Source organism: Myxine glutinosa, chromosome 1, assembly GCF_964187855.1.
Source record: "Myxine glutinosa chromosome 1, kmMyxGlut1.1, whole genome shotgun sequence".
Lineage (NCBI taxonomy): Eukaryota > Metazoa > Chordata > Myxini > Myxiniformes > Myxinidae > Myxine > Myxine glutinosa.
The window spans coordinates 161386435-161407715 of NC_136261.1; the positions used below are offsets into that span (position 1 = coordinate 161386435).

Below are 21281 nucleotides of genomic sequence, written 5' to 3' on the forward strand. Positions count from 1 at the left end.
CGTTTCGATCATTTTTGACAAAGTTATGGCACTCTGAACTTTGGTAATTTCCCCAACAGTTTTCCAGATGACAGACTGTGAGGTGAATGAGTTTGAGGTGAAGGTGGGAGTGCATCAGGGGTCGGTACTAAGTCCACTACTATTTGTAGCTGTGATGGAGGTGCTGGCTCAGAACGTAAAGGAGGGTTTACCGTGGGAGTTGTTGTATGCAGATGATCTGGTGTTGATTGCAGAAAGTATGGATGGACTGAAGGAAAAGATGAACAAGTGGAAGGAATGTATGGAGACAAAAGGTCTGAAGGTGAATATCGGAAAGACGAAGGTGATGGCGAGTGGTAAAGCATGTGGTGACGTGGAAAGAACTGGGAAGTGGCCGTGTGCTGTGTGCAGGAAGGGTGTCGGAGTGAACTCCATTCAATGTACAATGTGTGCTGAGTGGGTTCATCAAAAATGTAGTGGTCTGAGAGGGTCATTAACCAGTTTGGCAGCTACATTCAAATGTAAGGTGTGCACAGAGGGAGCTGCAGATGGAGGAAATGTTGAGTTGGATCTTGGAGACGGCGTGAAGCTGGGAGGTGTGAAAACATTTTGCTACCTCGGAGACATGCTGAATGGAGAAGGTGGATCAGACTCGGCAACGGTTGCAAGAGTGAGATGTGCATGGAAGAAGTTTCAGGAACTGAGTGGTGTGCTGATGATGAGGGGAGTGTCGTTGAAGCTGAAGGGAAAGGTGTATGCTGCATGTGTGAGAAGTGTTGTGATTTATGGGAGCGAGACATGGGTAATGAACGTAGAGCAGCAACGAAGGTTGGAAATGGTGGAAAGGGTGGAAATGCGAATGGTTCGATGGATGTGTGGAGTATCATTGAGAGAGAGGAAGACAAATGATGAATTGCGAAAGATGATGGGAATAGAGCCTGTGATTGATGCTGTGAAGAGGAACAGGTTGAGATGGTTTGGTCATGTGTTGAGGAAGGATGAAAGTGACTGGTTGAGAAGAGTGATGGAAATGAATGTAGAAGGAAGTAGAGGACGGGGAAGACCGAGAAAGACTTGGCTAAAGATGGTGGAAGAGGAAATGCGGGCAAGGGGGTCAACAAGGGGAGATGCAGAAAATAGGGCAAAATGGAGAAGATTGTCATGGGGACCGCAAGGCTAACCCCTGCTCTAGCAGGGAAAATGGCCTTTAAAATGCATGTTGTTGTTGTTGTTGTTGTAGACTGCCGGTAGGGGACATGTATTGCAGCGCAATACTCAGAATGATTGTTTATCAAGTTTTGTAATAAACCAATAGACATAATGGAGATAGCTAGTTTGGTAGCTAAAAAGTGTTAACCTGTACATAATATATTCTATGCGGTACTTCTAATTTAAAAAAATTCTTACTTGTGTACATACACTTGTATTACTTGTAATTTAAAATTATATAATGCTAGCTAATAAGTGTTATAAATATAGATGGTACTAAATGTGAGGATGGTGTTGGTAGATGTGAGAATGTGATGAGGATGGTGATGGACTACCTGTGTAGGGATGGCACAGACACTACATACTGCTGTTAATGTTATTATTGTTGCCCCTTATATCATAGTAACGCTATTTAATGTGAAATGTTTTCACACATAATCGACAAGGTAATTAATTGTGCAATCAAAATAAAACTCTCCAGCATGTAAATACATTTCAACAAAAACGACACTCGGTAGAGCGCATACTTCCCTCCGCCAGGCTGAGCAGTATGCGTTTTGTATCCCACTGATGGGTTGGACCTGGACCTGAAACAAAATCTAATCGGTTTGTTCTTGTCACCTAACCTAATCTAATGTCACCTAATCCTGAATCGAGCCCTTAGACCAAAACTCTGAGAACAACAAAACTTCACAACTTGGTCCATTAATCATGATCCCTTACTGAAACGGAGGTGGATACTTAGAGACCTGGAAGGACTCTGTTCCACGTTCTGAAATTCGCATATGGAGCTAACGACCAACAACATGCAGGCACACAATTAAGCAAACCAAATCAAGAGAAATGCTTTGTGTCATTTTCAGGCACAACCATTATTCAAAGAAAGATGTAGGGATAGTTTCACATGATAATTCCTTGTTACCATCCCTACCTCATTGACGTACCTTTTTGCATACCATCCCTACATCCCATTGCATTAAAAAAATATTACTTGTTTCATTTTAAAACAACCATGGGTGTCCTGCTGTGTCACCAGCTGCCAGACTTTATGGAGAACTATGGTGTAGTGTTGGGATACGAAAGCCCAATACTCCCATGTAATTAACGTCGGCGTTAACTTTGATACCGTTATTAGGTCTTGCCGCAGATGACTTGTGCAGTACAGTAATAACCTGCACAGTATAATGGCATGATGATTCTTTCGCATCTAATGACAATCCTATCAGTTAAGACTGCTGCAGAACCTGCCTGATGTAAACACAGGTTTCTTGTCCCAACCCTGTAGCTTCAAAAGCACAGTTTGATTGGTCTGATGCTTTGCATCTGGAAGACCTCCTGACCCAGGAAGAGATAATGATTCGGGACTCATTTCACAACTACTGTCAAGAAAAGTTGATGCCACGCATAATAATGGCAAACCGCAATGAAGGTAAGAACCTTAGTGGATATAACTGTTTGAAGCATTTGTACATTTTGGCTCTTGTCATTTTGCGATTCCTTTTAGATCCCTTTAGATTTGTTATTTTTACATGAAGAGACAGTGTGTGTTTGTGTGTGTGTGTTTTATATCCTCAAATTGGGTCACCCGATCAAGGTAGGGTTATTTAGATTTGAGAAAAAACTTCAAGAAGATTGTTGTCTACAGCAGGTGCAAAAATTAATTGTGGCATGACGATTGAATTAGTGCTAGTGCTACACGGCATTAGTGCTACACGGCATGACGGGCCAAATGGCCTTCTCATTTCCTTGTTTGAGGTCATACATGAGTGCTACACGGCATGACGGGCCAAATGGCCTTCTCATTTCCTTGTTTGAGGTCATACATGAGCGTGCGGCCCCTCGTTAGACTCAGTCTAGTCCCGCAGAGACTGTGGACCTTTTTGGATCACTTTCCATTCTGCATATGGAATGTAAATATGTAAATGCAATTGTTTTGATTCCCAGCAGAGGTGCAAGCTAATCTCCGCCCGTGTCCCCACTGAGGGGGCAACCCGCCAAATGGTTTCCAATCGCCCAATGTGCCGTTATTTCATGTTTTTGCATCAATTTGATTCATAATTTAAAGCTTTAAAAAAGTCACAGATTTCTGTAAGCGTTTACATTATATATACTCCTACAGTGCATTGAGAAAGTATTCAGACCCCTTCACTTTTTTCACATTTTGTTATGTTGCAGCCTTATGCTGAAATCGTTTAAATTCATTTTTTCCCTCATCAATCTACACTCAATACCCCATAATGACAAAGAGAAAACAGGATTTTAGAAAGTTTTGCAAATTTATTAAAAAGAAAAAACTGAAATATCACATTGACATAAGTATTCAGACCCTTTGCTATGACACTTGAAATTTAGCTCAGGTGCCTCCCATTTCTCTTGATCATCTTTGAGATGTTTCTACACCTTGATTGGAGTCCACCTGTGGTAAATTCAATTGATTGAACATGATTTGTAAAGGCACACACCTGTCTGTACGTATAAGGTCTCACAGCTGACAATGCATATCAGAGCAAAAACCAAGCCATGAGGTCGAAGGAACTGCCTGCAGAACTCAGAGACAGGATTGTGTCGAGGCACAGATCTGGGGAAGCCTAGATACAAAAAAAATTCTGCTGCATTGAAGGTTCCCAAGAGCACAGTGGCCTCCATAATTCCTAAATGGAAGAAGTTTGGAGATGGGAGAAAATTCCAGAAGGACAACCATCACTGCAACACTCCACCGATCTGGGCTTTATGGCAGAGTGGCCAGACGGAAGCCTCTCCTCGGTGAAAGACACATGAAAGCCCACTTGGAGTTTGCAAAAAAGCACCTAAAGGACTCTCAGACTGTGAGAAACAAGATTCTGTGGTCTGATGAAACCAAGATTGACCTGTTTGGCCTCAATTCTAAGCATCATGTCTGGAGGAAACCAGGCACCGCTCATCACCTGCCCAATACCATCCCAACGGTGAAGCATTGTGGTGGCAGAATCATGCTGTGGGGGTGTTTTTCAGCAGCAGGGACTGGAGAACTGGTCAGGGTTGAAGGAACAATGAACGGAGCAAAGTACAGAGATATCCTTAATGAAAACCTGAAACAGAGTGCTCAGGATCTCAGACTGGGCCGAAGGTTCACCTTCCAACAGGACAATGACCCTAAGCACACAGCCAAGACAACGCAGGAGTGGCTTAGGGACAACTCTGTGAAGGTCCTTGAGTGGCCCAGCCAGAGCCCTGACTTGAACCCAATCGAACATCTCTGGAGAGACCTGAAAATGGCTGTCCACCGACAGTCCCCATCCAACCTGACAGAGCTTGAGAGGATCGGCAGAGAAGAATGGCAGAAAATCCCCAAATCCAGGTGTGCAAAGCTTGTCGCGTCATACCCAAGAAGACTCGAGGCTGTAATTGGTGTAATTGGTGTAACTCAAAGGTGCTTCAACTAAGTACTGAGTTAAGGGTCTGAATACTTATGTCAATGTGATATTTCAGTTTTTTATTTTTAATAAATTTGCAAAACTTTCTAAAATCCTGTTTTCTCTTTGTCATTATGGGGTATTGAGTGCAGGTTGATGAGGGAAAAAATGAATTTAAACGATTTCAGCATAAGGCTGCAACATAACAAAATGTGAAAAAAGTCAAGGGGTCTGCATACTTTCTGAATGCACTGTATATGATAATGTAAACATCAACTGGAGAACAAATACAATCTCAAAAAAGGGCCAAGGGGTTTTACAGTACTGTCGGTTTTACGGACCTCAACATTCGCGTATTCGCAATTCACCATCACTGCTTATTCGCAGTTGATAAAATGTGACTTGCTTCAACATTTGCGGGCCAGTGCTTTGCGTATTCGTGGTTTTTCACGGGTGCATTAAAATGTTTTAGCCGCGCTATAAGCGTGAGCTGCGCGGCCTGTCCCACCATTTCTATTATAAACATAGCTGCACGGCATGTCCCACCATTCACGCTATAAACGTAGCTGCACGGCCTGTCCCACCAGTCACGCTATAAAGACACTCTACTGTGTCTACTAGCTGCTGCACAAGACGTCATCCCCTGCAAGTCATCCCCCATGAGTTACACAATTAAAATGCTTCACTGCATCTGCCACTAGCTGCTGAAGATATCACCTGTGAGTTACACAATAAAACGTTTCACCGTATCTACCGCCTGCTGTGTAAGACATTATCACCTGCCAACATCCCCCACAAACAATGGGCAGACTACTCATCCCTCCCACAGCATACCCACAATTCCCGCACGACTACTTATGTGTAGTGTATCCTGCGTCTCAATCATTCTTCTCATCCCACTGCTTTGACATGTGTTTTGCCTCTCGCTCCTCTCATTGATCAAACTTGGCTCCCAAGGGCAAGACCAGTGCTGGAGATGAAGTCAATTGTGAAGAAGCAGAAGAAAGTGATGAGCCTTAGCAACAAAGTGGAGCTGCTGGACTGGATTTCGAGAGGAGAGAGTGCTGCTTCTGTGGGCAGACTCTTTGGAGTAAACAAATCCACCATTCGCTACATACGAAGAACAAGAAGGTGATCCGAGAAAATGTTGTGGAGAGCGCTGTACCGAGTACCAAAGTGGTTACACAGGTCCGAGACGCCCACATATAAAGGATGGATAAGGCTCTCGACATATTGCTGGAGGACAACTTGGAGAAGAACATGCCTTTAAGTGGACCGCCCGTTCGCAAAAAGGCGATACACTTGTACGCTTATCTGGCTGGTGTGGGTGGTGTTAGCATGGGTGATGCGGGTCTGGGCACAAGTGATGCAGGTTTGGGCATGAGTGTTGCGGGTGTGGCTACGAGTGGTGCACTGAGCGATGCGGGTACAAGTGGCCCCAGTCCATGCCAAGCGAGCAGGGGATAGTTTGACCACTTCAAAAAGTGGTGCAGTCTCCGCAATGTCAAACTGTCAGGAGAGAATGCCTCAAGCAGACCACAAGGCGGCCGAAATGTTCACTGCTCAACTCGCGCAGCTCATTGATGAGAAGGGGTACCTGCCAGAGCAGGTGTTCAACACTGACGAGACCAACCTGTTTTGGAAAATGATGCCAATGCAAACTCTCATCTCAAAGCGAGAGTGGACAGCATCGGGTTCAAGGCCGCCAAGGACAGGATATCTCTTCTTCTCTGCACAAATGCAAAAGGGGACTGTATGATGAAGCCCATGAGCTGCACCATTCCCTGAACCCTGTGCTCTCAAGGGCAAGAACAAACACACGCTGCCCGTGTTTTGGAGGGCCAACAGGAAGGTGTGGGTAACGGCAGCTATTTTCATGGACTGGTTCCATAATTGTTTCATTCCTCAGATGGATGGGGTACCTGACAGGAAAACAAACCTTGCGTTCAAGCTTCTCCTGCTCATCTATAACACTCCTGGCTACCCTGGGTACCTCAAGGTGGCTCACCCAAATGTTGAGGTGTTCTTTCCGCCCAACACCAACTCCATGATCCAGCAGCTTGACCAAGGGGTAATCTGCACTTTCAAAACATATTATACGCGTTGCACCTTTTGCCTCATTTTTGATGCAATGGACTCCGCCTTCTATCTGTAATCTGCCAGATACCCAGAGCTCACCGTCTGGCAGAGTTGGAAAAAGTTCAACATAGCCTACTGGCACCATCAAAAAGAGTCACTGGATGAGGTGAGAGCCTCCACCATCAATGCCTGCTGGCAAAGCCTGTGGTAATGTGCAAAGTTTCAAATTTTTCCATTCAGCGGTTTCCGAGAAATATTTTTTAAATTATTTGCGTTTAATTCAAGATGGCTGCCATACCACATGACCTCTGACGTCACAGTTATCACAAATACATTCTACAATGGTGTCGCTCCTACCGTGAAAGTTTCATCTCAATCAGACATGTGGTTACTGAGAAAAACGAGTTTTAACCCATACGGACGGATGGACGGACAACCCGAAAACATAATGCCTCCGACCACCGTCGGGGCGGAGGCATAAAAATGTGTCGATACAAAAATAACAGGAATGTTTGTAGGGGCCCCTCGGTATGTCCGTTCCCCCTGTTTGCCCCACAGTTCCTCTTTCTTTTACTTCCTTTCCAACAATTTCTCCTTTTTATCTCCATGGACCACTTTTCCTGATTTATTTTTCTCTATTTATCCCTTACCCACATTCGTTCTCTGTACCGAATATGTTAAAAATGTAAATTGCTCTTAAAGCCAGCATTAATGATAATATTATCAATAATTATGAGTACAATGATGTTATTGTTGTGCTGACCTAAACACCATGTTTTGCATTTCAGTTTTTGATCGAGATATCATGCACGAACTGGGGCAGCTCGGTGTGTTGGGATCTACTATCAAGGGTAATTGTGATTTTTCATCTATTTCTTCCATTATAAACAAACAATGTTTATTTGTTTCAGATTAATACTTTACATAAAATCATCATTTTTGGTCCAACAGGATGGCGCACTTGTCTCTGAGCTGTCTAGTCTGAGTTTTGTAGACCCGATTATAAACTGTCAGACTGGTGCTTCACATGCAGGTTGTTACATTAATGAGTATGCCCCTGGATAGCTTTGATTGTTAGTGGACATTAAATATCCTTTAATGTCGCTCAACAAAGAGTAGGCGAGTTAGCACCGCCACCCTGGTTGAATTCATGCCCGAACTTATCCTGCAGAGGAGATTATTAGAGAGGCATGGCGGAATGCACATTGTAATGGTTACTTGTACGCCTGTACTCGGTGCCAACGGTTTGATGCTTCTGTACTAACCACAATGATATGATTCAACTGATATGATTACAACAAGCCTAGCGTGAGGTTTCGTGCAACAAGCCTTGCCAACAGGGTGTTTGCCTATTCTGCCAATGAGTGAGTGACACAGCATGCAAAATACATAGCGACTTCATTTACATCTTAAAGACTATTGAAGGTTTAACTTTGGCCCTGGGGTCAATGCGTGTGTCATGCCTTTTTTATTCTCTCGACAAAATATTGTCATGTCAGGGGGTCCATTAACACAGACTAACTGAGCCAGAGATCTGAGAAAGTCCTCTGCGAATGCTGAAATGATGTTTAAGGTACTGCATTCTTTTAATTACCTATAAATGTACAATCTCCCAAAATTGTTCAAATACAGCCAAATTTGATGGTAGAATGTGCAGGAAGTCAAAAAGCGAGAAGATGTTCCTATAATTTAAAGCGGTTTATTTACAATGAAATAGGATACTCAAGGATAAGGCAGCACAAGACAATGATAAAACAAGAAATATGTTGTGCATAGCACGATACTTGCAACAACAAACACAACAACAGATATTTTAAGGCCATTTTCCCTGCTAGAGCGGGGGTTAGCCTTGCGGTCCCCATAACAATCTTCTCCATTTTGCCCAATTTTCTGCATCTCTCCTTGTTAACCCCCTTGCCAGCATTTCTTTTTCAACCATCTTTAGACAAGTCTTTCTCGGTCTTCCCCGTCCTCTACTTCCTTCTACATTCATTTCCATCACTCTACTCAACCAGTCAATTTCATCCTTCCTCAACACATGACCAAACCATCTCAACCTGTTTCTCTTCACAGCATCCATTACAGGCTCTAGTCCCATCATCTTTCGCAATTCATCATTTGTCTTCCTCTCTCTCAACGATACTCCACACATCCACCGAACCATTCGCATTTCCACCCTTTCCAGCCTTCGTTGCTGCTCTACGTTCATTACCCATGTCTTGCTTCCATAAATCATAACACTTCTCACACATGCAGCATACACCTTTCCCTTCAGCTTCAACGACACTCCCCTCCTCATCAGCACGCCACTCATATAAAATACTTGCGAAATCCCTAAAATAAGTTGTTGGCCTATGATGACGTCAAAAATAATTGGTGGTTGAATTCAGTGACCTGGTATGCAAATCCTCTTAAAATTTAAGTCAATCGGAGGAAAACTAAGGATTTTAGAAATTTGCCCTATGTTGACCTTTTGGCCTATGTTGACCTCAAAAATACTTGGTGGTTGAATTCAATGACCAGATATGCAAATCCTCTTCAAATTTCAAGTGAATCGGTTGAAAATTGAGGATTTTAGAAATTTGACAAAGTTGGTGACCTTTGGCCTATGTTGACATATTGACCTTTTGACCCCAAAAACAATAGGCTTCTTGCTTATGACCAACTCTACTATTTGGTGAAGTTTCGTGAAGATCGGTTGAAAATTGTGACCTGTAGGCCACTGACATACAGACAGATAAACAGACAGAAGGAAAAAATCACTCATGGAGCGACACTTGGAAAAACAGAACAAAGTAGAATGGCACTCAGGAGAGCATCCTTTTGACCTCAAAAATAATTGGTGGTTGAATTCAGTGACCTGGTATGCAGATCCTCTTAAAATTTCAAGTCAATCAGATGAAAATTTAGGATTTTAGAATTTTGGCTTATGTTGACCTTTTGGCCTATGTTGACTTCAAACATACTTGGTGGTTGGTTTCAGTAAGCTGATATGCAAATCCTATTCAGATTTCAAGTTAATCGGATGAAAATTGAGGATTTTAGAAATTTGTAAAAAAAGTGGTTGACCTTTGGCCTATGTTGACCTTTTGGCCTATGTTGATCTCAAAATAGTTGGTGGTTGAATTAAGTTCACTGATATGAAAATACCATTCAAATTCCAAGTCAATCGGATGAAAATTGAGGATTTTAGAAATTTGAAATGGTTGTTGACCTTTGGCCCATGTTGACCTTTTGATCTATGCTGATCTCAAAAATAGTTGGTGGTTGAATTCAGTTAGCTGATATGTAAATCATATTCAAATTTCAAGTCAATCAGATGAAAATTGAGGATTTTAGAAACTTGAAAAAAGTGGTTGACCTTTGGCCGATGGCATCGGTTTTAACTTAAGATGTTAAGCCATTGCAGGAAGATGGAAAAGACATATGGAAATGCTGTTGAATGCAGAGAATGAATGGGATGGCAACATAGAGAGTAACCCAGTTGACCTTTTGACCTTTAAAATATATGGGATTTTGTCGGACCACAAACTCTATCATTTGGTGAAGTTTCGTGAAGATCGGTTTAAAATTTTGACCTGTACACAAGTATAAGTGAGCGGACAGACAAACACACACAGATAAACAGACAGAAGGAAAAAATCACTCATGGAGCGACACATTTCCACATTTGTGATCAACATAGTTGTCAAAAAAAAAATTTTGCCGAGTAATAACGCAACAAGACCAACCAATATACTTGGGTAAAATTGTGACCTCTAAGATATAACAAGTCTTAGATTTTTGCAAGTAATAGCTGGGTCCAGTACGACCCGTGCAGGCTGGCGCTGTTCTCGGCTGGGGCGGGAGGATAGCGATGGGGAAATGTCGTGATGAGAAGGGTAGTGCTGCCCATTCTTTCCTTCCTTCCTTCCCATGACATTGACAAAACAGAGAGAGTGAGAGTGATGTTTTCTCTCCAATGTCCAAAGGTCAACCGGCATGTGTGTGGATCAAGGCTACACCGTTTGACAAGTACAGAATGCAACTTTTTTTTTTTTTTTCAGTAATACAAATCGATGCTCTGTTTGATTCCGATTAATTTGATTAATTGTAGAGTCTCTTACCAGCATATATTGCACACTTGAAGCACCAGAGTGATTCTTGTCAGATAGTGAATAAACTAAGTAAGGCGAGGAACATCTGCATGATGCAGCAAAGCTCTTTTACCAAGCCACTGCAACAGCTATGGGGCAAGTCACCGGAGGGAGTGTGTCTTTCACTGATATCAAACATGGTGATTTGTCATGCATCTAGCCAACTTGCTGACTGACAATGTCCCCCATGAGGTGAGCCCTTTGCACATATTTACTTACCATGAGGGGAACACCTCTTAACTCCTTCACATTCAGGCTGACTGAATGGATCTCTCCTGCTTACCTTGCGGTGGTTTCACATGCTCTCGAATGCTTCCATTCTTGATGTGACAGCGTTATCGCGTATTCTCAATGGGGATTTCTTCCCAGTAAATATTTTGCAGATGTCTGCCTCTAATCTGTCAACCAGTCTGCATTCATGCTTTTTTTTCTTTCTTTTTTGGGAATAGATGCAGGCTTGCATAATTTTGCTGTTTCTAAGTTATTTTGCGATAAGTATTTCAAATTAGCTTTTTAAACAATATTATTTAAGATTGGTTTTCAGTTTAATCCCCACATACATGGTGTGTGATATTTCAGCTATATATTTTTTGTCCCCCGTCGCTCAGCGGAGCGAAAGGGGGACTATGGCTTTCCCCTCTGTCCGTGTGTCCGTCCGTCCGTGCGGGCGTGCGTGCGTGTGTGCGTGCGGGCAAGCATGCGTAAGCGAAGGACCGCATTCGAATTTGGTGTGTGGGTGCAACCCACGTCAAAATCCAAGATGGCCGCCGCCATGTATGTCTGATGCCATGTATGTCTGAACCTTGTAACCTGCATATCTTGAAAAATAAGCGAAGTACCAACTTCTAATTTGGTGTGTGGGTGTATCTAGGCATAAGGAAGAACGCTATTAAAAATTGGGTCGCCACGTCAAAATCCAAGAGGGCCGCCGCCATGTATGTCTGAACCTTGTGAGATGAATATCTTGAAAAACAAGCGTTACGCCTAGGTCCCCCGTCGGAAAAGTGATGTGAGTTGACAAAGTGGAACACGCAGAAAACATGCTATGATATGATATTTCGCTTACAAGGGTCAGACAAACATGGAGGCGGCCATCTTGGATTTTGACGTGGCGACCCAATTTTCAATAGCGTTCTTCCGTATGCCTAGATACACCCACACACCAGATTAGAAGTTGGTACTTCGCTTATTTTTCAAGATATGCAGGTTACAAGGTTTAGACATACATGGCATCACACATATACATGGCGGCGGCCATCTTGGATTTTGACATGGCGACCCAATTTTCAATAACGTTCTTCCTTATGCCTAGATACACCCACACACCAGATTAGAAGTTGGTACTTCGCTTATTTTTCAAGATATTTCGCTCACAAGGGTCAGACATATATATGGTGGCGGCCAACTTGGATTTTGACGTGGCGACCCAATTTTCAATAGCGTTCTTCCTTATGCCGAGATACACCCAAACACCAGATTAGAAGTTGGTACTTCGCTTATTTTTCAAGATATTCATCTCACAAGGTTCAGACATACATGGCGGTGGCCATCTTGGATTTTGACGTGGCGACCCAATTTTCAATAGCGTTCTTCCTTGTGCCTAGATACACCCACACACCAGATTAGAAGTTGGTACTTCGCTTATTTTTCAAGATATGCAGGTTACAAGGTTCAGACATACATGGCATCACACATATACATGGCGGCGGCCATCTTGGCTTTTGACGTGGCGACCCGATTTTAAACAGCGTTCTTCCTTGTGCCTAGATACACCCACACACCAGATTAGACGTTGGTACTTCGCTTATTTTTCGAGATATTTCGCTCACAAGTTTCAGACATATATATGGTGGCGGCCATGTTGGATTTTGACGTGGCGACCCAATTTTCAATATCGTTCGTCCTTATGCCGAGATACACCCACACGCCAAATTAGAAGTTGGTACTTCGCTTATTTTTCAAGATATTCATCTCACAAGGTTCAGACATACATGGCGGCGGCCATCTTGGATTTTGACGTGGCGACCCAATTTTCAATAGCGTTCTTCCTTATGCCTAGACTTCTGCGCATGCGCAAGATTGGTCGTCACGTCTCTTCAAAGCTGTCCCCGCGCGCACGCTTTCGAAGTGAAGTAATTTTTCACAATTGTGTTTTTGTTGAATCTGTATCTTTCTTTCGGTGTATGTACCTATTGGGGTGACTTTAATAGGTTTCTCCGTGTTGGTTTTTCATACCTGTGTACAGAATCGTCGTTTTTTTCGTATCGTGTATTCTGAGGCCTAGTATAGTGCTAGTAGGCTACCGTGTCAGCCCTTGGCTTGAGGCTTTTTTTTTGTCTCTGCGGTTCTTCGATTGCGCTGCAAATTGCTTTCGGTCTCTGTTTTTCACGGTCTTTTCACCCCATACTTCCTTGTTTTAAAATCTCAAAAAAAAAAAAAAATTCCTTCCCTGTTCTTATCCGTTTGTTCGTTCTTATTTGTTCGTTCGTTCTTCGACCACGTTGTTCGTGATCACGTGATCACGTTGTTAAAAAATGTTTCATCTGTCCCCTGAAGAACTTTATTTTGTCATATTCTATAACACCTTTTTCTTCTTCTCCTATAAAAGGATGCGTTCGACTTGCTCACCAAATGTATTCATTCCAAAAAAAAATTCCATCTCTTACAGTGCATCTTTCATTCATTCCCTAAACTCTCCAGAACTCCACCCATCCTTCAGCGTCCTCAAATGTATTTTTGACTCGAATGTCTCAAGAAACTCATTTTGCAATAAATGTTCATTTCCCATTAATCGTACACTTTTCAAAATCCAATCTCACCCCTTCCCTCCAAATCTTCCCCATCACCCATCTCTTTCAAATCTTCCCCCTTGCCCCTTCCCTCCTAAACTCCCCCCACTCCCCTCCCCTCCGAGACTCTCCCTCACTCATCCCCTCCTAGACTCCCCTCTCACCCCTCCTCCTCAAAGCGTCCTCCCCGCTTCTTCCCCCTTCCAACTTTCACCTTCTTCTCCCTCAACCTTCTGCCTCACTCTTCCCCCTCCTCAAATAACACCTCACTGCGCCTCACCCAATCACCATCAAACCTTTTGTCTGCCCCATTCTTCCCTTTCTCCAAGCTATTCTGTAATCTCTGACACACCTTCAACAGCTCTCCCTACCTCTTCCTCCTCTTCCACATCTTACCGTACCGCTCCCCCCCCCCTGTTCTGTATCCGATGCTCCCCCTTCCTCTTCCTTAACAGTATGGACCTCAAACATCCGGGGCCTTCGCTCAAACTTAACTGATCTCTCCATACAGGTTGCTTCTGACAAACCAGACGTGATCTGCTTAACAGAAACTTTCCTCCTTCATGATGTCTCTGATTCCTTGGTATCTTTCCCAGGTTACTCCCTCCTCCGGTATGATAGACCTGAGCCTCGTCTTGGAGGTGGGGTTGCTATCTTTATAAAAAACTCTCTTCCTCACTCGCCCTGCACTGCCCTCTCTCCACCTCACCCCCAGGAATACCTTTGGCTACGGCTTCCCCTTCGCTCCCACCTTTTGTTCATATGTGTGTTGTACCATCCACCAAACAGTGATGACTCCATCTACATCTCACTGTCTGATAATATGGACCAACTTCTATCTACCCATCCCAACTCTCTCTTCCTCATATGTGGTGATTTCAACTGTCACCATGCCAGTTGGCTGGGGGTGGGTACCTCTCTCACCAGCCATGGCTCTTCAGCAAAGGACTTCTGTGACTCACTGGGACTGACACAATCTGTCAATTTCCCAACCCGGATCTCAGTCAACGGAGCATCTTCTCTTCTGGACTTGGTTATGACTAACTTCCCTGAAAATGTCTGCTGCTCTTCTTCTGCTCCAATCGGCTCTTCTGATCATGTGCTTGTTAAAGTGGACATCTCTCTGACCATTCTCAGAGAGCCTCCTCAGCGTCGACGAGTCTGGCATTTCACTCAGGCCAACTGGCACGGTCTTCAAGCAGCCATCAATCATCTGGACTGGTCTCCCATCTCTACTGCCTCTGACATCAACTCATCCTGGGAATTCTTCCAAAGTAAATTGCTCTCTCTCATACACAGATTTATCCCATCTCGTCTTCAGTTGTCATACCCTTCCTCCCGTCCATGGTACACGGAATCTTGTGGTGAGGCTATTGCCCAGAAACAACTTTCTTTCGTCTCCTGGAAAGCAAATCCAACGGAAGGAAATCTCATTTCCTTTCACAAAGCCCGAAACAAGTGTGTGTCCACCCTCAGGAGAGCCAGGAAACAATATCTCGCCGTTCTCAGGACCGAACTCTCTTATCTGTCTCCCTCTTCCAAATCCTGGTGGCGTCTGGTCAAATCTGTTTCTGGTGTTTGTTCCCCCTCCATCCCCTCCCTCACCTCAAATGGCCACACGGCTGACTCCGCACGTGAAAAAGCTGAATGCCTCAACTCTGTGTTTGCCTCTAAATCTTGTGTCCCAAACCCATCCCTCTCTGTACCCACCGTACCCAGTCATACCCAGCTGCTCCTGGACTCTGTGTCCTTTCCTCCTGACAAGGTGGAAAAGTTTGTCAACCCTCGACTCTGATTCTGCAACTGGACCTGACGGCATCAGCCCACGGGTCCTAAAATCATGTTCTTCCGCTCTTTCACTCCCTCTCTCTGTTCTCTTCACCCTCTCTTTTGCTCAAGGTCATCTTCCATCTGCTTGGAAATCTGCCAACATCACCGCTTTGCACAAAAAAGGTGCAAAAACAGATCCCAGCAACTACAGACCAATCAGCCTTCTCCCAATTATCAGCAAAGTCATGGAATCCATCATTGCTTCAGATATGACATCTTTCCTCTTCTCCAATGGCTTGATCTCTGATCATCAATTTGGTTTCAGACCTGGACACTCCACTCTGCACATGCTACTTCTGCTTTCTCAACAATGGATGGAGGTCCTCAATGCCAAACAGGAAATTAGAGCAGTCTCCCTTGACATATCACGTGCCTTCGATACGGTCTGGCACCCCGCTCTGCTCACCAAACTCTCCTCTTTTGGTATCCATGGAAATCTCCACGCATGGCTGGCGGACTTCCTCTCTAGTCGTAGTCAACGTGTGGCCCTGAATGGGTTTCTCTCATCTCCTCTTCCTGTTCAGGTTGGAGTTCCCCAAGGCGCAGTGTTCTGGGCCCTGTGCTTTTTCTGGTCTTCATCAATGATCTCTCTGACTCTCTTGAAAATCCTCTCTGTCTCTTTGCTGACGACTCTACTCTCTGTCGCTCCATTCTTCATCACTCAGATCGGCAGTCTGCAGCCTCCTCACTCTCTGCAGACCTTGACAAAATCACAGACTGGGCAAACAAGTGGAACATGTCTTTCAATCCTGACAAATCTCGCACTCTTACGATGTCTCTCCGAAAAGACCGACTGGACAACCCTCCCATCCACTTTCTGAATAATCCTCTCCAAGAAGTTCTGTCACTCAAGCTTTTGGGTCTCACTATCTGCCATGATCTTTCCTGGGAAAACCACATTTCATATCTGGCCTCCAAAGCCAGTCGCCGACTGGGCATCCTCCGTCGTGCGAAGTCCTTCCTTGGCACACCTGAGCTCCTCACCACATACAAGGCTTTCATCCGCAGCTCAATGGAATACTGCTCTCCCCTCTGGGCTGGTGCTCCTGCCTCACACTTAGCTCGCCTTCACGCTGTTGAAACCAAAGCATTCAGAATCATTGGAATCTCCCGCGATGAAGCTAACTCCAAGGGCCTCTCACACTCACCGCAGGCAGGTTGGTGGTCTTTCCGTCTTCTACCGACTCCTCTCTGGCCTTGCCCCCCCCCAGCTCTCTCTGGGCTCTGTCCCGCAAATATTCCTACAGGTCGCACAAGATCTGCCTGCAACCCTCTTATGGTTAAACTGCCAAAATCAAGACTCTCTGCTCACCTTCACTCCTTCATTCCTCTTTTCTCCCACCTCTGGAACAAACTCCCTCACTCTCTTCAATCCCACTCCACCCTCCAAGTCTTTAAAACAGCTGTTCACCACCATCTCTTATCTTCCCCCATCCAAAACCTTGATCTTTTCTACCCCCGCTAATTTCACCCCAATTCCACTTTTTTGAAATACCAACTTCTGTCCAGGAAGTCCTTGGTGTCCTTGTGTTTTATACTTCTCCCTCCCCCCCCCCCCCCCCCTTCCCATGCCTCCTCCCCCCGGGCCCTCTCCCTTCCACACATCTCCCTGCTCTCGGATGTTGTGTTTGTGTGCTTCCCCTTTTCTCCCCATCTTTTCTTCCGCTCCCTCTTTTTGGGTATTTTGTTTGTCTGGTTGATTTGTTTGTGAAGTAAATGTTAGCTCTTTCACGAGCCTCGATTCAGTCTACAAAAAAAAAAAAAAACCCCCACACACCAGATTAGAAGTTGGTACTTCGCTTATTTTTCAAGATATGCAGGTTACAAGGTTCAGACATACATGGCATCAGACATACATGGCGGCGGCCATCTTGGATTTTGACGTGGGTTGCACCCACACACTAAATTCGAATGCGGTCCTTCGCTTACGCACGTACGCACGCCCGCACGCAAGCACACATGCACGCACGCACGCACGCACGGACGGACGGATGGACACACGGACTGAGGGGAAAGCCATAGTCCCCCTTTCGCTCCGCTGAGTGACGGGCGACAATAAGCGAAGTACCAACTTCTAATTTGGTGTGTGGTTGTATCTCGGCATAAGTACGAACGCTGTTGAAAATTGGGTCGCCACGTCAAAATCCAAGATGGCCACCACCATATATATGTCTGAAAATTGTGAGCGAAATATCTCGAAAAATAAGCGAAGTACCAACGTCTAATCTGGTGTGTGGGTGTATCTCGGCACAAGGAAGAACGCTGTTTAAAATCGGGTCGCCACGTCAAAAGCCAATATGGCCGCCGCCATGTATGTCTGAAACTTGAGATGAATATCTTGAAAAATAAGCGAAGTACCAACGTCTAATCTGGTGTGTGGGTGTATCTCGGCACAAGGAAGAACGCTGTTTAAAATTGGGTCGCCACGTCAAAATCCAAGATGGCCGCCATATGTCTGAACCTTGTGAGCGAAATATCTTGAAAAATAAGCGAAGTACCAACTTCTAATCTGGTGTGTGGGTGTATCTAGGCATAAGGAAGAACGCTATTGAAAATTGGGGTCGCCACGTCAAAATCCAAGATGGCCGCCGCCATGTATGTCTGAACCTTGTGAGATGAATATCTTGAAAAATAAGCGAAGTACCAACTTCTAATCTGGTGTGTGGATGTATCTCGGCATAAGGACCAACACTATTGAAAATTGGGTCGCCACGTCAAAATCCAAGATGGCTGCCACCATATGTCTGAAACTTGTGAGCGAAATATCTCGAACAATAAGCGAAGCACCAACGTCTAATCTGGTGTGTGGGTGTATCTAGAGTCCCTGTCTATAGAGAGTTGTGTCAACTCAAATTTGGACGCCATTTTGTGTCTAAGTGTGTCGGATTAGATATACATGTACATTCGCGATATGGGGTGATATATTCTAAACCTGCTAAAAAAAAAATTACTACACATATTTAGTCTTATTATTACATACAGGTGATATTTGTTTTGTCAAAAACTCAGCTATTGCCGTGAAAAAGAGCTGTGTGGTGATATTAAAAGTGGTATGGCAATGCATATTACAAGCCAACACTGCATATAAGAGCTAACATTATAAGTAAGACAAACCAATGCTGTCGTTCTCTGAATTTTAATAACTTTTAGAAAGGAGTGTGGGCATATCCAATATTTTTTAAAGGGTGCCGAGAGCAATTCCGGTGTAGGACTTACAGCCGACATATAGTCTAACACACTTAAAACAAATTCTGTACGTGGTATTGCCATATTTCTATAGTGTACAACTTTAGTTTTATCGACATTTATATTCAATTTCCATTGTAATGATTTAACAAGCTGCAAGGCAGCTTCTGTCTCTGACATAAGGAAAACGTCATCGGCATCTAGTAAGATTGAAACGTTCATTTATTACTACACCCTTGCCCAGAACTCTGATGGATATTGCCTGATCGATTAATATGTTTCATAGCTGGCGATGGATTCCTCAATTGATCGTTCAGTTTTTTATTTTTCTCCTCCAATCTCAGCAGCCGTTCTTCAATAGAATCACTAGTATCTTGGCCCTCTTGTGTATCAGTGTCCATAGGTTCACTCTCAGCTACAAAAGAGCACATATACAATTAATGGCCAACTGGAAAATTGGTATGTACAATTGCTCAGTATTCTGTAGATAAATGTTGTAATCGGGAAAGATAATTTTATACTTAACGTTAAATATAACACAATTTTTTTACAATTTAATTTTGCAAAATATTTAGAATAATGTAAAAAGAAAATGGCAACAGGAAGATAGTCATCATAATCTGAACGTACAATTATAGTTCAAAGAGCTATACAAATATAGACAAGCACATGCCTGTCATTTTGTAATCGTTTAAAATATGTCATTGATTGAACATGTCCTGCCATGATTTTGTAATAAATAAAACAATTCTTACATTGAGATTCATTTGAGGAGTCAATACGTTCATGAGTGGAGTAGGTGTGGTCGGACAAGTTTGGTAGATGTAGTCTCTCAGTTCTGGCCGGTCCACGCTTCTTGGGGGAGTTGCGCAGCTTCACGGGTTTCCGGTAGCTAAATATTGTTGGAACTGCAGAGCACTTCAACCTCTTTTTGTCATCAGCTCGCCCCCTCTCAAACTGATTCACATCGAAATGTTCCTGCAATCATACAATGAGTGTCCTTGATGTATTTATTTATTGAAATTTTTATTCTAACACAACACAGTTTAATTTTAATGAGCTGTCATGTACTAGTACTTCCACAACAGAAAATCACATGGACAATCTTCCGGAAGATGGCCAGACAAATCGCTAGCTCTATCGACCACATGTATATTGATATCAAACAGGGATAACAGCTTTTGAAAGTTGAGCCAGTTTTAAATGTGGGTACACAAATACACCTGTTTTACTGCATTAATCACCTAGAAATATTGTATGTTTTGGGAACGATAGCTGTCACCAGGTTAAATATATAGGGATTGTCCAATGTGCAAAATCTTCCATCACTACAATTTGGCCATAAATCCCGGGGTGGGAAATATTTGAGCAAATATGCCACAAGACGCATGAGCACTGTACAAAGCAAACAATAACTCGTCAAATTTTGGACGTATGGATGGCTGCACAACCCGCAAAAAAATTGAGCAGGTCCCCCCCTAAAATTGCTTTTATGATTGCCGATTAGGCTAAAGATTTTAAACCAAAAAAATAACTTGCCTCGGAATAAGTTTTGAATGGACGGACAGACAACTGAAAACAAAACGGACCATGGGTTTCCCACCCCTATAAAATCAAAATTAATTCCCTCTGAAAAAGTACAGTGACATTGCCCGCAGACTACCCAACCGCAGACCAGGCAATGTCACTGTACCGGGACATTTCATCAACCAATGACAATATGCGGTCCGCTAGGACTACCCGAAAAAAATTGAGCAGGGTTCTTCCCACGGAAATGCATTTTTGGTCAGCTCCTTGAAGATTATAAACAAACACAAATCACTTCCCTTTAAAAGGGTTTTCAACGGACAGACAACCAAAAAAAAACCGAGCAGATAGAATTGCTTTTGAACATCGATCATCAAGTGGCGTGGGCCTACCTGGCAGAGTCTCGAGGAGTCAATCGCTTTCCAGCTCTTTCGTCTGACTTTCGCTTCCCAAATTTGTCTTCTGACTTTATCACTTGGAAATCTATACATCTTATATTTCCCAGATTGGTTTGAACAACCAAAAGCAGAACAACCAGTCATTTTGTTTGGCAATAAACAACATTCCCGTACCAAGCTGACGTTCACGCACGGTGAAGTTAGACACAAAATGGCGCCACGAAATCACGTGACCAGAAATCTCGGGTCAGCGCATGGCGCAACTCTCTTTATACAGGGACTCTAGGTGTATCTATTGGGTCGCCACGTCAAAATCCAAGATGGCCACCGTGATGTATGTCCGAACCTTGTGAGATGAATATCTTGAAAAATAAGCGAAGTACCAACTTCTAATTTGGTGTGTGGGTGTAGCTCGCCATAAGGAAGAACGCTATTGAAAATTGGGTCGCCAGGTCAAAATCCAATATGGCCGCCACCATATATATGTCTGAATCTTGCGAGCGAAATATCTTGAAAAATAAGCGAATTACCAACTTCTAATCTGGTGTGTGGGTGTATCTAGGCACAAGCAAGAACGCTGTTTAAAATTGGGTCGCCACGTCAAAATCCAAGATGGCCGCCGCCATGTATGTCTGAACCTTGTGAGATGAATATCTTGAAAAATAAGCGAAGTACCAACTTCTAATTTGGTGTGTGGGTGTATCTCGGCATCAGGAAGACCGCTCTTGAAAATTGGGTCGCCACGTCAAAATCCAA

At 43.7% G+C, this 21281-nt stretch overlaps 1 protein-coding gene across 6 annotated transcripts in view; it reads left to right on the forward strand.

Moving 5' to 3' along the window:
• The window catches only part of GCDH (glutaryl-CoA dehydrogenase), a 110364-nt gene that overhangs the window by 69742 nt on the left and 19341 nt on the right, over positions 1-21281 (forward strand). For all 6 annotated transcript variants that reach the window (XR_013623649.1, XM_068121421.2, XM_078779263.1 and 3 more), the window contains exons 4-5: positions 2474-2617; positions 7448-7510. Coding sequence is in view for 5 of the 6 variants with exons in the window: in XM_068121421.2 (XP_067977522.2) it covers positions 2474-2617; positions 7448-7510 (207 nt within the window). In the remaining variant the exon portion in view is untranslated. The remainder of the gene's footprint in view (positions 1-2473; positions 2618-7447; positions 7511-21281) is intronic.